This window comes from Natator depressus, chromosome 27, assembly GCF_965152275.1.
Source record: "Natator depressus isolate rNatDep1 chromosome 27, rNatDep2.hap1, whole genome shotgun sequence".
NCBI lineage: Eukaryota > Metazoa > Chordata > Testudines > Cheloniidae > Natator > Natator depressus.
In genome coordinates, this window is record NC_134260.1 from 7,963,748 (window position 1) to 7,980,140 (window position 16,393).

Genomic DNA, 16,393 nt, shown 5'->3' on the forward strand with positions numbered 1-16,393 from the left:
CAATGTCGCTTTTTACTAGGCGTGGTGTGCCGCAGGAAACTGTTTCAGCTTGCAACGGGAGCATGACATTGCAATCAAGTTCTTCCAGAGAGCCATTCAAGTTGATCCAAACTATGCGTATGCCTACACTCTGCTGGGGCATGAATTTGTGTTAACAGAAGAACTAGACAAAGCATTAGCCTGTTTTCGAAATGCAATCCGAGTCAATCCTAGACATTATAATGCATGGTAAGTTTTCAGGATTTTTTTTTGTTAATGAAAGCACCAAGGGAAGAAGTGTATTTTATTGCTGACTGCCTTTACATGTTGCCAGTGTAGGCACTCTGTTATAACAACTTAGATAATTCTTTATTTCTGCCACTCATCACATAAAAGAAAAGGAGGACTTCTGGCACCTTAGAGACTAACACATTTATTTGAGCATAAGCTTTTGTGAGCTACAGCTCACTTCACCGGATGCATTCACAAAAGCTTATGCTCAAATAAATTGGTTAGTCTCTAAGGTGCCACAAGTCCTCCTTTTCTTGTTGCGAATACAGACTAACACGGCTGCTACTCTGAAACCTATCACATAAAAGAGTGACTGTCTTTTACAAGGAGAGATCTGACAACAGGTATCGCCATCATTGTTGCTGGATAGTAATTAGTCTTTTTGTTTAAAAAAATGCATGTACTGCATTGCCTTGTGTTCTCATGGCATCACATGCGATGCATTGTCCCACTTCCACTTGGTCAAACATTTTTGTTCCCTGGCACAGCTCCATTTCTTCACTGCTGCTCTATGCCAGCCAAGACAGTGACTATAAATCCTCTTAGTAACAGATGGGGGACAGGAAAAAACAAAGTTTTTGGTGAGACTACCCTTACAGAAGGCGGTCGCCTGACCTACTTACCATATTCCCATTGATTTCTTGTTCCATGGAAGGAGAAGCAACTTTACTGGTTTGGTTGGTTGGTTGTTTTTTTTGTTGATCTCCTTCCCCTAATTCTTGCCTTTGTCAGGATTATCTGATTTTAAAGCAGAATACATTCTTAGTGAAGAGCTTTTTGTTTTTTTGTCATTTTCCATCTCTCTCCTTCTCCTTTCCAGCTGCCTTGTATCCTGCATCATCCAGTTGTCAGTGTGGTTTTTTTTTTTTTTAAATCGCTGGAAGTTTGATCGTAGCTAGCCCCCAATATAGGCAGAATTTTGTCACTAAAGTTTCATGTGTTTCCTGTCTGCAACTTTTTGTAGGAAAAGCATACTATCTGGGCTAGCATAGAGGATCTTGGAGAAGCCAAATTAACAGTCAATGAATTAGCAATTCTTTGAGTGCTTATCTATATGTATTCCACTCCCGATATACATGCACTAGAGATTGGAATCTTTTGAATAGAGGTGTCCTTTGGCCCATGCCTGAATCTGTCCCCTTAATGCCCTGGTACCTCTCCTTCTCGAAGACATAAAAGGGTGAAGGAGGCCCAACCCTCCTCTCAATTCCTTCTGACTTCCCATGGCTGAGACAGAACTGCACACAGTGTCCTGTGCTCTTGTACACTTGCATAGTTAACTTCTAGAATAGTTTTGATAGTTCAGTGTATGTTAAGTTTCTTTACAGGTAATGCTTTTAGATTTTTAGATTTTTTTTTTTTTCTTCCCTATTGCCCAGTACTCAGTTTTCATGGTAGAACAGAAATCACCAATTTTTAAGCCTTGGACTTCGTGAGATGTCTATCCCTTCCTGCTGCAGCAGTTCTTGCTCTCGGGTCTTCATCAGAGAGGGGTAGGGCTCCTCACCACTCTTTGAAAAAGTGTTAGAATAGGTCACCATCCAAGGGATCTCCTAAGAAAAAGGCATAGGTATTCAGTGCTGAGTGAGGTTAAGGGTAGCACAAGGCCTGCGTTTGTCCCTCTGGGCACCCCAAAAGACTCCAGTGTGCATGTTGGTACCAGCTACTAAACAGCCCCTTGCAGTTGCCCACACTGTTGCCATGGTACCACCTTCAGGTCTCCTGGCACCAACAGTGGTATTGCTATTGGCTTTGTCAGTACCAATCTCATAGGCACAGTCCTGGCACTGAGGGTATTTAATTTAATGTCAGAGGTACCAACTCACTCTGCACTGAGCTTCATGGTACCAAGAGATTTGACAGTGTCCAAATGTCCTGAGTCTCTTCTGTTTTTCCTTAGCCATTAGAATGCTTACATTGGTATTGAGCTCTGCTAAACTCTCAGCACTGAGTGTGTATATATGGCAGTGGCAAGAGATGTCTCTAAAGAAATTATAAGGACTCCTGCTTGGTCTACTCCATCTCTAGAGAATGAGTATTTCTTCTCCCCATCAACCTTTAGACCAGAATAGGGAGGATTCTCCTAATTACTCTTCAGTCTACCATACCTCTGACAAGGCTTCTAGGGCACATGGACATCAATGTAGGCACAGGTTTAATAGGGAGGGACATTCTTCTTGGGGACTTCCCAGGCTGCTTACACAGTTTTGCCCAGGGATCTCACTCCTAGCCTTACTGGGCTCTTTGGAGTCCTCAACACATTAGAAAGCCCACCTCCTCTACCTGCTCCAGGGTCAGATCACATTCCCCTGTAGAGTCTACAAGAGTTCAACCCTGTCAGTGTCCTCAGATCCCTCCTGCTCCATTACTGCAACTGCAGGCCTTTGAGGAGCAACATCACTCTGCCAACCTAACTCCAGCTGCCATTTCTTCACTCTCACCTGATACAGCTATAGGTCTAGCTATGCCATCACATCCATATAAGACCTTTCAGGATCTCCTTAGAAGAATGGCTAGCTGAAACATTAGGTTATGATGGGGATCATACACAAAAAATCTCACAAATTATTAGACATCTTATGTACTTTTTTACAGGAGAGAGTAACATAACCAGTTAATGAAGATCTGTTAGAACTGGCACAGCTATGGTGACAGACAGCATACCTCCAACATCATAGAAAGTAGATAGGAGGTACCAAGTTCTCTTGTCAGGGTTCAAATATTGTTATAGGTGCCATACTCCGGAGTCACTTGTCACCCCCACCCAGGAACATATAATACAACAATTGGATGTGTTCCTTATTCCATGGTCTACTGGACTGATGTGTGCTTGCTCACCAATCCCTCTGACTTTGAGGGTGTTGAGAGAGTTTAGCCAAGAAACTGCGTCTGTGATACTAATGGCATCCGCTTGGCCCAGGCAGTTTCAGTACCCAGATGTGATGAAGCTCTCTCTGTATAGCCTCCATTAATATTGCCTCCAAGGCCAGCTTCACTGCACCTCACAGCTTGGAGGATGGCTAGTTAACCAACATGGAGTAAACTTCAGGTGCAAGCCAGTGGATACTGCTGGCCAAAAGATTCCACTCTGGAGTGCATAGTTGCTGCTTCTTCTTTGTAGCTCTGTATACACTTTAACTTCAGATCAAATTTCCTTGTCTAATCAGTTTAAAGTGCTTCAGCTACAGTTATTCATCTTCCAGCTGGGCAGGGTGAACTGGTGCCAAAACCCAATTGTGAATTAGTAGATGTTATAGCTAGTTTGTGAATGAAGGGGTTACTCTCTGAGCTAACGTAGTCACTAGTGCCTGGGACATTAAAGGTATGACTGGCATAAACTGTCTATTGAAGTCCATGGAGTTGCTCCCACTTACCCTAAAATAGGCCAGATTCACTGTTTGTGTATGTCTACACTACGAAATTAGGTCGAATTTATAGAAGTTGGTTTTGTAGAAAGTGTTTTTATACAGTCGATTGTGTGTCCTGCCACACAAATGCTCTAAGTGCATGTAGTCGGCGGAGTGTGTCCACAGTACTGAGGCAACTGTCGACTTCCGGAGCGTTGCACTGGGGGTAGCTAGCCCACAGTTCCCGCAGTTTCCCCTGCCCATTTGAATTCTGGGTAGAAATCCCAGTGCCTGATGGGGCTAAAACATTGTCGCGGGTGGTTCTGGATACATATCGTCAGGTCCCAGTTCCCTCCCTCCCTCTGTGAAAGCAAGGGCAGACAATAGTTTAGCGCCTTTTTTCTTGAGTTACCTGTGCAGACGCCATACCACGGCAAGCATGGAGCCCGCTCAGCTCACCGTCACCGTACGTCTCCTGGGTGCTGGCAGTCGTAGTACTGCATTGCTACACAGCAGCAGTTTATTGCCTTTTGGCAGCAGTCAGTGCAGTATGACTGGTAGCCGTCGTCGACATAGTCCTGGGTGCTCTTTTAACTGACCTCGATGAGGTCAGGGGCGCCTGGGCAAACATGGGAGTGACTCAGCCAGGTCATTTCCCTTTTAAGTTTCGTCTCATGGCGATTTAGTCCTACCGGCAGTGCACTGTCTTTTAATCTGCAGCTAGCAGAAGACAATGGCCAGTAGTCATACTGCACCGTCTTCTGCCGAGCACCCAGGAGATGACAATGGCTAGCAGTCATACTGCACAGTCTGCTGCCAGCAAGATGTATAAAGATAGATGAAGTGGCTCAAAACAAGAAATAGACCAGATTTGTTTTGTATTCATTTTCTCCTCCTTCCCTCCCTCTGTGAAATCAACGGCCTGCTAAACCCAGTTTTGAGTTCTAGCCTTGAGGGGGCCATTCAGTTTCTCGCAAAGCCACCCCCTTTTGTTGATTTTAGTTCCCTGTAAGCCAACCCTGTAAGCCATGTCGTCAGTCGCCCCTCCCTCCGTCAGGGCAACGGCAGACAATCGTTCTGTGCCTTTTTTCTGTGCAGATGCCATACCACGGCAAGCATGGAGCCCGCTTAGATCACTTTGGCAATTTAGAGCACATTAAACACCACATGCATTATCCAGCAGTATATGCAGCACCAGAACCTGGCAAAGCGAAACCAGGCGAGTAGGCGACGTCAGCACGGTGATGAGAGTGATGAGGACATGGACACAGACTTCTCTCAAAGCACAGACCCTGGCAACGTGGGCATCATGGTGCTAATGGGGCAAGCTCATGTGGTGGAACGCCGATTCTGGGCCCGGGAAACAAGCACAGACTGGTGGGACGGCATAGTGTTGCAGGTCTGGGATGATTCCCAGTGGCTGCAAAACTTTCGCATGCGTAAGGGCACTTTCATGGAACTTTGACTTGCTTTCCCCTGCCCTGAGGCGCAAGAATACCAAGATGAGAGCAGCCCTCACAGTTGAGAAGCGAGTGGCAATAGCCCTGTGGAAGCTTGTAATGCCAGACAGCCACCGGTCAGTCGGGAATCAATTTGCACTGGGAAAATCTACTGTGGGGGCTGCTGTGATGCAAGTAGCCAACGCAATCAAAGATCTGCTGATATCAAGGGTAGTGACCCTGGGAAATGTGCAGGTCATAGTGGATGGCTTTGCTGCAATGGGATTCCCTAACTGTGGTGGGGCCATAGACGGAACCCATATCCCTATCTTTGCACCGGAGCACCAAGCCGGCGAGTACATAAACCGCAAGGGGTACTTTTTCAATAGTGCTGCAAGCACTGGTGGATCACAAGGGACGTTTCACCAACATCAACGTGGGATGGCCGGAAAAGGTACATGACGCTCGCATCTTCAGGAACTCTAGTCTGTTTCAAAAGCTGCAGGAAGGGACTTTATTCCCAGACCAGAAAATACCCGTTGGGGATGTTGAAATGCCTATAGTTATCCTTGGGGACCCAGCCTGCCCCTTAATGCCATGGCTCATGAAACCATACACAGGCACCCTGGACAGAAGTCAGGAGCTATTCAACTACAGGCTGAGCAAGTGCAGAATGGTGGTAGAATGTGCATTTGGACGTTTAAAAGCACGGTGGCGCAGTTTACTGACTCGGTTAGACCTCAGCGAAACCAATATTCCCACTGTTATTACTGCTTGCTATGCGCTCCACAATATCTGTGAGAGTAAGGGGGAGACGTTTATGGTGGGGTGGGAGGTTGAGGCAAATCGCCTGGCTGCTGGTTAGGCACAGCCAGACACCAGGGTGGTTAGAAGAGCACAGGAGGGCGCGGTGCGCATCAGAGAAGCTTTGAAAACCAGTTTCATGACTGGCCATGCTACAGTGTGAAAGTTCTGTTGGTTTCTCCTAGAGGAAACCCCCTGCCCCTTGGTTCACTCTGCTTCCCTGTAAGCTAACCACCCTCCCCTCCTCCCTTCAATCACCACTTGCAGAGGCAATAAAGTCATTGTTCTTCATTAATTCATCATTCTTTATTAATTCATCACACAAATAGGGGGATAACTACCAAGGTAGCCCAGGAGGGGTGGTGGAGGAGAGAAGCACCAGGAGGGGTGGTGGAGGAGGGAAGGACAAGGCCACACAGCACTTTAAAAGTTTAAAACTTTAAAACTTACTGAATGCCAGCCTTCTGTTGCTTGGGCAGTCCTCTGGGGTGTAGTGGCTGGGTGGCCGGAGCCCCCCCCACCATGTTCTTGGGCGTCTGGGTGAGGAGGCTATGGAACTTGGGGAGGAGGGCGGTTGGTTACACAGGGGCTCTAGCGGTGGTCTGTGCTCCTGCTGCCTTTCCTGCAGCTCAACCATACGCTGGAGCATATTAGTTTGATCCTCCAGCAGCCTCAGCATTGTATCCTGCCTCCTCTCATCACGCTGCCGCCACCTTTCAGCTTCAGCCCTCTTCAGCCCGCCGCCTATCCTCCCGGTCATTTTGTGCTTTCCTGCAGTTTGACATTGTCTGCCTCCACGCATTCGTCTGTGCTCTGTCAGTGTGGGAGGACAGCATGAGCTCAGAGAACATCTCATCACGAGTGCATTTTTTTTGCCTTCTAATCTTCGCTAGCCTCTGGGAAGGAGAAGATCCTGTGATCCTTGAAACATGCAGCTGGTGGAGAAAAAAAAAAGTGACAGTGGTATTTAAAAAGGCACATTTTATAGAACAATGGGTACACTCTTTCACGGTAAACCCTGCAGTTAACATTACATACATAGCACGTGCTTTCGTTCCAAGGTTGCATTTTGCCTCCCCCCACCACGTGGCTAACCCCTCCCCCTCCCCATGGCTAACAACGGGGAACATTTCTGTTCAGCCACAGGCAAACAGGCCAGCAGGAACAGGCACCTCTGAATGTCCCCTTAAGAAAAGCACCCTATTTTAACCAGGTGACCATGAATGATATCTCACTCTCCTGAGGATAACACAGAGATAAAGAATGGATGTTGTTTGAACGCCAGCAAACGTACACTGCAGTGCTTTGTTGTACAATGATTCCCGAGTACATGCTACTGGCCTGGAGTGGTAAAGTGTCCTACCATGGTGGATGGAATAAGGCTGCCCTCCCCAGAAACCTTTTGCAAAGGCTTTGGGAGTATATCCAGGAGAGCCACAAATGCCAGGGCAAATTAATCATTAAACATGCTTGCTTTTAAACCATGTATAGTATTTTAAAAGGTACACTCACCAGAGGTCCCTTCTCCACCTGGCGGGTCTGGGAGGCAGCCTTGGGTGGGTTCAGGGGGTACTGGCTCCAGGTCCAGGGTGAGAAACCGTTCCTGGCTGTCGGGAAAACCGGTTTCTCCGCTTGCTTGCTGTGAGCTATCTACAACCTCATCATCATCATCATCATCCTCCTCGTCCCCAAAACCTGCTTCCATGTTGCCTCCATCTCCATTGAAGGAGTCAAACAACACGGCTGGGGTAGTGGTGGCTGAACCCCCTAAAATGGCATGCAGTTCATCATAGAAGCGGCATGTTTTGGGCTCTGACCCGGAGCGGCCCTTGGTTTCTCTGGTTTTCTGGCCTCAGCTTGCCTTGCCTCAGCTCCTTAAGTTTCACACGGCACTGCTTCGGGTCCCTGTTATGGCCTCTGTTCTTCATGCCCTGGGAGATTTTGACAAAGGTTTTGGCATTTCAAAAACTGGAACATAGTTCTGATAGCACGGATTCCTCTCCCCATACAGCGATCAGATCCCGTACCTCCCGTTCAGTCCATGCTGGAGCTCTTTTGCGATTCTGGGACTCCATCGTGGTCACCTCTGCTGATGAGCTATGCATGGTCACCTGCAGCTTGCCACGCTGGCCAAACAGGAAATTGAAATTCAAAAGTTTGAAGGCCTTTTCCTGTCTACCTGGCCAGTGCATCTGAGTTGAGAGTGCTGTCCAAAGTGGTCACAATGGAGCACTCTGGGATAGCTCCCGGAGGCCAATACCGTCTAATTGTGTCCACAGTACCCCAAATTCGACCCAGCAAGGCCGATTTCAGTGCTAATCCCCTTGTCGGTGGTCAAGTAAGGAAATCGATTTTAAGAGCCCTTTAAGTCGAAAAGAAGGGCTTCGTCGTGTGGACGGGTGCAGGGTTAAATCGATTTAACGCTGCTAAATTCGACCTCAACTCCTAGTGTAGACCAGGGCTTATTTAGCAGAAGATTTACATGACTCAGATGCCAAAATTTGAAACAATGTGTTGAGTGCTGCTATGGTTACAGTGTACGTTTACCCAAACTGCTGTAGTGGAAAGGCTTATATGGCTATATTTGAATCCCAGGAACTTCATTGTTTGTTTCCATTGATCTAATCTGTCAAACACCATTTTCTTCTGCCAGTCTACACTTAATAATAAAGGTTGGTTTGTGATAAATCAAACTTTATCTGACACACTTGTTTTGTCCTTGCAGGTATGGGTTGGGAATGATTTATTACAAACAGGAGAAATTCAGCCTAGCAGAAATGCATTTCCAGAAAGCACTCGATATCAATCCTCAGAGCTCAGTCTTACTCTGTCACATTGGAGTAGTAAGTAGATTGCATTTACTGGTAATTCTATCCTTTGTTCTGTTTAATCTGCTTTTTATTGTGTGTGCTCACAATAGAAAAAGCATATTATGGACCAGACTTTTAGCAAAGGCCCTGCCCTTCTTCCACTTGTGTGTGTGAATGCAATTTTGCACACATTTCTGTTTTTTTGCAGCTGTAAACACCTGTATTTGTCCTGGAACAATGCTATCATCTGTGCGTCCATAAGTGTTTAAAATTTACATCCTCAAAACTGGACAGTTGGGCTCATGTAGGTGATAGCATTTGTGTTCACGCTTGAGCAATTTTTGTACTTTCACAGTGTGGGCACATGCCCAAGTAGAGTAGGGATCTGAAAATCAGTCCTCATATGAGAAAGTTTTAAAGGAACTGAGTATTCACAGAGAAAAAACATAACTGGTAGCTAGCTCATTGGTCCTCAACTGCCAGTACAAACCCTGGAACTGGCACTTGAGGCTCCGCCACTGTACCTTTAATTAAGTTCTATTTTGGGCCTTGGTGCATCCTTGGTCCCCACCTCCTAATCATCTATATATGTGATGACCCTTAATTCTAAGAGTAGGGATTTCTAAGCAGCTTGTGCCAACTACTAGCACAGTTAAATAGGAAGCAGTCAGCACAGCTGATACGGGTCACTTGCTGGAGGATTCTCTGCACCTTGAAGTCTTTAGACCACGATTTGAGGACTTAAATAGCTCAGACATGGGTTAGGGGTTTGTTACAGGAGTGGGTGGGTGAGATTCTGTGGCCTGCATTGTGCAGATCAGACTAGACTATCATAATGGTGCCTTCTGACCTTAAAGTCTGTGATAGTAAGATCTTACTGTCATTAAACTGGTATAGAGGCCTGACAAGACGGAGCCATTGTTTTAGGTCTGTCCCTCTGCCTGTGAAGGATTTGTACAACTAGAGCAAATGCTCTGTTCTAATATAGAAAGCTGTTTTTTATACATTTAATGATTGTTTGAGTGATGTGGGCAGACCAGTATCATGGCGGTTGGTTATGTGGTCATCTGCTGACCCTTTTCTCACTTGTAGTATGGTAACAAAGTATATTATAGCCCTTGGTTAAGCTTTTCCTGCCCCCGATTCTGCTATGTTGATGGGTGTTCATTGACTTTATGTTCTAGGGCAGGGGCATTGAACTAATTCGGTGGTGAGGGCCAACTTACCGTTCTGCTAGAGTGTGAGAGCTGGGAGTAAAAAGCTTACTAGTGAGAGGTGAATTGTGCAGTCTTATCTGACTCCAGAATGAGCCTCTCTACAGTAACTCCTCACTTAACGTTGTTATTCCTGAAAAATGTGACTTTAAGCGAAATGATGTTAAGCGAATCCAATTTCCCCGTAAGAATTAATGTAAATAGGGGGAGGTTGGGTTCCAGGGAATTTTTTTTTTTTGCCAGACAAAAGACTGTGTGCGCGCGCACACATACACACACAGTATAAGTTTTAAACAAACAGTTTAATACTGTACACAGCGATGATGATTGTAAAGCTTGATTGAGGTGGTGGAGTCAGAGGGTGGGATATTTCCCAGGGAATGCCTTACTGCTAAATGATGAACTAGCAAGTGGCTGAGCCCTCAAGGGTTAACTCATTGTTAATGTAGCCTCACTCTACAAGTCAGCAGGAATGGAGGGAGGGGAGACAGCATGGGAGACAGAGAGAGAGATGCACATTTCCCCTTTAAATACACTGACGCACTCTTAAGTACACTGCCTTGTTAATCAGCAAGCTGAGACCGCAGTAGCTGCTGCCAGGAAGCTCCCTGAGCCCTGTCGTGTGTCCCCCCTGCTCTATGGAGATGAGGTAAACGAGGTGCAGGGGGAGGGGGACACCCTGACATTAGCCCACCTCTCCTTTTCTCTTCCCCTCCCCTCCTCCAAAGCAAGCAGGAGGCTCTGGAGAGCAGCTCCAAGGCAGAGGGCAGGAGCAGCACATGGCAGTGGGGGGAGGGACAACTGAATGGATAGCCTGCTGGGCAGCTGCTGCACAGGGAACTTAGGGGAGCGGGGAGCTGATAGGGAGGATGCCAGTCCACCCTGGTTCCAAGCCCCCACCAGCTAGCTGCAACGGGATGCTCTTCCTGCAAGCAACGGACAAAGCAGGCAGCTGCCAAACGACTATAAACAAGCACGGCAACTTAACAATGTTAACCGGGATGACTTTAAGTGAGGAGTTACTGTATTTGAATATTGCATTTTAAAGGCACTGGATTTTGTCAAATGTATTTTTTAGTAGTCTGGCAGGTCAGATCCTGCCTTCCCCTCTTTCTTTGAAAAAGGAAGTCTATTAACATCATCTCTGTTCTGTTGTAGGTCCAGCATGCACTGAAAAAATCTGAAAAGGCTTTGGATACTCTAAACAAAGCCATTAACATTGATCCGAAGAACCCACTATGCAAATTTCATCGAGCCTCTGTATTATTTGCAAATGAAAAATATAAGGTAAGACATGGATGCTAGAAACTGAAGTCTCTCTATATTCCGTAGGGTCTGCAGCTGTCTGAATGATGATGAATTAAAAGTTTATCAAACCTTGATTCTTATTACTTCATAGTGGAAGTTATGCTTGGCTCCAAGAATATATCTTTCATGCTGGCTATGGCTATTTGAAAGACCTGCCTCTTTTCCCAGTGTAATACTGCAGCAGTTGTAGTCATCCTGGCACTAATGCAAATAGCTCCTTTATTTGAAAGGAAGCCTTCTGGTATTAGGAGGGCTACTTGACTCCAGTTAACCAAGTCTGTATTTGGTAACCACTTCAGCACTGTATAAAGGACAGACCTCCTCATAACAGGTGTTTTTTGAGGGATAATCTTTCTGTGGGGTGTGTTCAAATCCTGCAGGGGTTAGGGATGCTGCTTTCAATTTAGGGATGGAGGTTGGTCTTTTGAAGGTGATCTCTGACTTATTTAGTTTCCCACACATGGTCTTAAAACACCTATAGACTGATAGGCACAATAACTCTAAATGCGAAATTACAGTTGAACGCCCTCACAAGACCAAACTCTAGAACTGCTTGCATAGTTCTTCTGGAGAATATTACCTCCCCCCCCTGCCCTGAGCATGAGTCCGAGCATCCAGACACTAATGTTCCCCAAGCTCTTAACCAGCAGAGTACCTGCTTATTGATTTTCTTGACTTGAACTGGAGAGTGTGTGTTGAATATCTTTGTTCTAGGAACCTAGCCAGAAGCACTCATAGCAGTAGACTAGGCAGTACAAAAAAAATAAAAATAATTCACAATGTAACTCATGCTCGTGTAAAGAACTGTTGGAGGATCAAAAAGTAGCATTGGTAGCATCAGGCCTGGTGATGTGAGCAGAGAATCTGGGACATCCCTTTATCTGGCAAAGGGACTAAAGTTGAGCCAGAGGCATCTCTACTGGGGGGAGCAGGCAGTGCAGTAGATATTTTTGTAATGGTTGGCTTAAAAATTGTCTGCCTCTTGAGGCCCAAGATGTGTAAAATCTGTTGATTATTTGAATTTGCAAATGATATGGAGAGAACCTTATTTACAACCTTTTCTGAAATTTAGTGGTATTGATGAGTTTGTACAAAGGGAGTTACACAGGAAAAGTGCAATAACACTGTCCCACAAGCAACCAAAGTAGTAAGCAAACTTATATTTCAAAGGCCTTATTATCTAGCTAAGGAGAGAAAGCTTGACAGTCTGGGCCTGGTTTTCTACTGTCTTGCACTGTTATATAGGTACTTACTACACCTGTGAGAATGGGTTTGGTGCTCTCCTTCCCATGCCGCTACTTAGGCCAGGTCTACACTAGCCAACTCACAGCAGCACAGCTGTACCAATGCAGCTGCACTGCTGTAAGATCGTTTAAGTAGCCACTCTATGCCGATGGAAGAGAGCTCTCCCATCGACATAATAAAACCACCTCCATGAGTGGCAGTAGTTATGTTGGCAGGAGAAGCCCTCCCACTGACATAGCGCTGTCCACACCAGCACTTCTGTCGGTGTAGCTTATGTTGCTCATGAGGGTGTGTTTTTCACATCCCTGAGTGACATAAATTATACCGACAAAAGTGGTAGTGTAGACATGGCCTACGTCTAGCTGGTGGGTCCTTATGCCCCCTTCCTGTCTTGCTTAGCTGAGGAAACAGGACCACAGTCTGGTTCATAATGAGACCTTATTGTAATATATACACAAGAGGAAATTACATTGATAGTGAGAACCTCCATTTTGAAGTTCCTAAATGTAGGATAATTTAAAACACTCTCTAAAATTAAGGATTTTAACACAAAGTCCTGGTGTAAATTCTTAAAAATAAGATGAAGGGGAGAAATGCAACCAGAATTGGAGGAAGATGTCCCATGGGGATAAAATAGCAAATGTAGTCTGATGCAGAAAAGATACCGAAGTGTTCCAAAAGCACTTCTTTCCTATGGAAGTACATATACAATTGCTGACAGTGCCTAGCCTTGTTCAGCCTTAGATTTTACAAGAAGGAAATTTAGCTGCACAAGCAGCAACATGCATTTAAATAATCTCTGGATTTAAAAAGATCAGACCCTTAACTTTTTTAATGTAACCAAAACGCCATGACATTTAGCACATTGCACTGTCTGAGCTCACCAACTGCACTTTCATGCGGTCGCAGTCTGACAGTAGCATCAGTTAGCCCATATTCTTCAATAGAACACCAAGACTCTCCGCACTTATCCCAGTAGAGACCATATCAATGATCTGCTATTCAGGTGTCAGGGATTTTGCACTTCCTTGAATTGCCTGATCTTTATTTATTTATTATCTTTTTATCTTTGCTGTCACTTTACCATTACAAGGTATCATTTGCCCACTGTTTAGCAATTTTTAAAGATTATGATATAAATCCCTTGACTTTAAAAATAAATAAATAAATAAATCATTGATTTAAATCAGACTGAGTGTTTGTAAAAGTTAGTTATACCTTGCAATATTAAAATTTATAAGGAACTAAATTATAAATTCTACTTGATTTTAAATTCTACTGGTAGGGTGTCTTCTCAGTTTTTTGATTTACATTTGAATTTTAATAAACAAAATACTAAGGGTTAAGGCATAATCCTGCAAACACTTAACTCAATACATAACTGTAAGCACATGAGTAGTCCCTTTGAAGTTAATAGATTATTCATGTGAGTAAAGTTAAACGTGTGCATAAGTGTTTGCAGGATCAGAAGCTAAAATTGTATTTTTATTTAAGCTTTTTTCTTGGTAACATGAAAACTTTGTCACTTCAAAACAAAGCTGCTTCAATGTTAACAGTGAAAAGTTATTGAACTTTGAATACATTAACAACGTTATTGTGAACTCTCATATATAAGCAGGTTATAATTTAAAAAGCGAGCCTAAAAGCCAATATTTAGACATCTAAGGGGGGAATTTCCATCAAGCACCCAAAGTGGTTAGGAGCACAAATCTCATTGACTTCAAACTGTAAAACTTAATGACAGAGAGTAGCCTAGTCAAAGCATTTATCTTTCTTGATTTGTGGAAGCTCAGTATATTGGAGGCGGGTGTTGGTTGCAAATATAGTCTGGGCTATTTGCCTATTAATTTGGTGTTTGCATTTGTGTTCTCATGGTAAGGATGTAAATGAAGCCCTGGAGTTACCTTTTTTTCAGCACAGATTTCACATTTTAAGTGTGCAACTTCTTAGTTTAAAAATGGAAAGTCTGAAATTCGTCTACCAAGTAGGAAACTAACTAAAGACACCCAAAACAATCTCTCCAGAGATTTAAAACCATATAAAATTGGAAGAAAAAAACATTATTTACATTTTAAAACATTACTCTTATTCAGCTTGCATTTGCTAGAATATTACATTTACATTTGATTGTGCAATGGTTGTTAACAGAGGAAAGTAGCCATCTGAGGTTTCTATATGGTTTACAAGATGGATTCCAAAAAAGCCATGAACTAACTGTTTGTTTGTTTTTTAATTAACCCGTTTATTATGATGTAATAAAAGTGGAGTGATGCTCAAACTGGCTCAAACTTACTGGGAAAACCATTTAACATTTTTTTCCCCCTCTTTTAGTCTGCTTTACAAGAACTTGAAGAACTGAAACAGATTGTTCCCAAAGAGTCTCTTGTTTACTTCTTAATAGGAAAGGTAAAAACTGAACATAGTTCTATGAAATATAGCTGTGATCATAAGTACCTGTGATTTTTCGTTGTTGCAGAGAAACAAGCCTAGGTGCTAGTTTTCTATCTATCATGAAGCTGCTTCCATTTTGGACAGTGTTCTGAAAATTCCCACAGTGCCATGTATGCCTCACCACATATAAACTGGCAACTGCATCTGAGATTAGTTTTTGATCAAAATGGGTGCTCTCCTGGTAGAGCTCTATTTCTGAAAGAATTACTTCTGTTGTGGAAGCCTGAAGCCTGATTTCACCATGCCACCAGCATCCTTTATCCCCACCATAACTGCATCACTGAAGGACAGTGTGTTCTAAGGACTATGGAACAGGTTCATACAAAAATGCCTGTATGAAAACAGATGCGTGATTTTCTGTGCATACTTGCTGCACCTTCCCCCAAAAATGTGACTCTAAAAGTACAAAGACTTTGGTCGATACAATAATGGTACAGAAATGGTGTGCTGGATAGAATCCTACCTCATCTGGGGATAGAACCCATGATGCTGTCATCTTAGACATGCATTTCTACAGACCTCTTGTAATCACATTCTAGTCTGTTATATCAGAAATGCTGAACAAGGAACATCTGCAAAATAGTATAGGGTGTAAAACACCTACACAGGGCAGGCAGGACTTCTGTTTCATCTAAAGGTCCCGACACAATAACTACATGGAACCAGGTTATTTTGGAAGAATGAAGAGCTGAATCAGCCTTATTGAGATTTGAACCTCTCGATATTGGGAGTCTAGGGGTTTTCAAATCTAATGCTTAAACCACTGAGCCACACAGTAACACTACTAACAAAATCCACCCCATGCAACTTCCCACCCAGTGCATTTATGTTGCTCATTTTGGACCTTCTGTAGTGTTCCCTAATTGGGCCTCGGATGTTTGAGAGAAGTCCGTTTCCATCTCCTTTTTAGTACATTTATTTCTAATTAAATGAAAACTCGTGTCGTCACATTTCACAGCGTATTAATATTCAGAATGTTGAACTGAGCTAAATGGCTGCAGCTTTCTTTTACACTTGCTGTTAGTTTTGTCCTGCAGAGATTTCCAGTTCCTGTGGTTCAGAGCTAGATCGTGCACTCCGTGCCATATGATCTAACTGCAGATAGACTAAAGCATGAAACCTTCCTTCTGAAAGGTGTAATGATGGCAATAGCATAAAGGGATTGCTACCTAAAGGGCTTGGGGCAAGGGGATTCACTTTTTTGTGTTCCTAGGACAAACCTATTTTAAATTAAAAGAAAGTGATGCTTGTGAAAGATGACAGGCTAATAGCTCTGGTAACAGAAGTCGTCCCTTGATGAAGAACATACAGCATGGGCAGCAGCAATGCCACCCACCAATGTGCCTCAGCCCTGTTCTGCAGACCCTTAAGAGGACCACTTCTGGTGTGAGAACTAGGAAGTGGACTGAGACAAATTCATTTCATGTAGAGCACCAAATAGCCATTAAATGACGGTGTCTTTTGGTCATTACCAATCTGGAATGGATTCTGTCCAGTCACCAAGA

The 16,393-nt window shown here is 44.0% G+C and overlaps 1 protein-coding gene across 4 annotated transcripts in view; it reads left to right on the top strand.

Annotated features, from left to right (window-relative positions):
* Positions 1 to 16,393, top strand: part of CDC27 (cell division cycle 27) — a 59,113-nt gene that overhangs the window by 38,393 nt on the left and 4,327 nt on the right. For all 4 annotated transcript variants that reach the window (XM_074940607.1, XM_074940606.1, XM_074940608.1 and 1 more), the window contains exons 14-17: positions 20 to 228; positions 8,586 to 8,703; positions 11,043 to 11,171; positions 14,769 to 14,843. In XM_074940607.1, the coding sequence (XP_074796708.1) occupies positions 20 to 228; positions 8,586 to 8,703; positions 11,043 to 11,171; positions 14,769 to 14,843 (531 nt within the window). The remainder of the gene's footprint in view (positions 1 to 19; positions 229 to 8,585; positions 8,704 to 11,042; positions 11,172 to 14,768; positions 14,844 to 16,393) is intronic.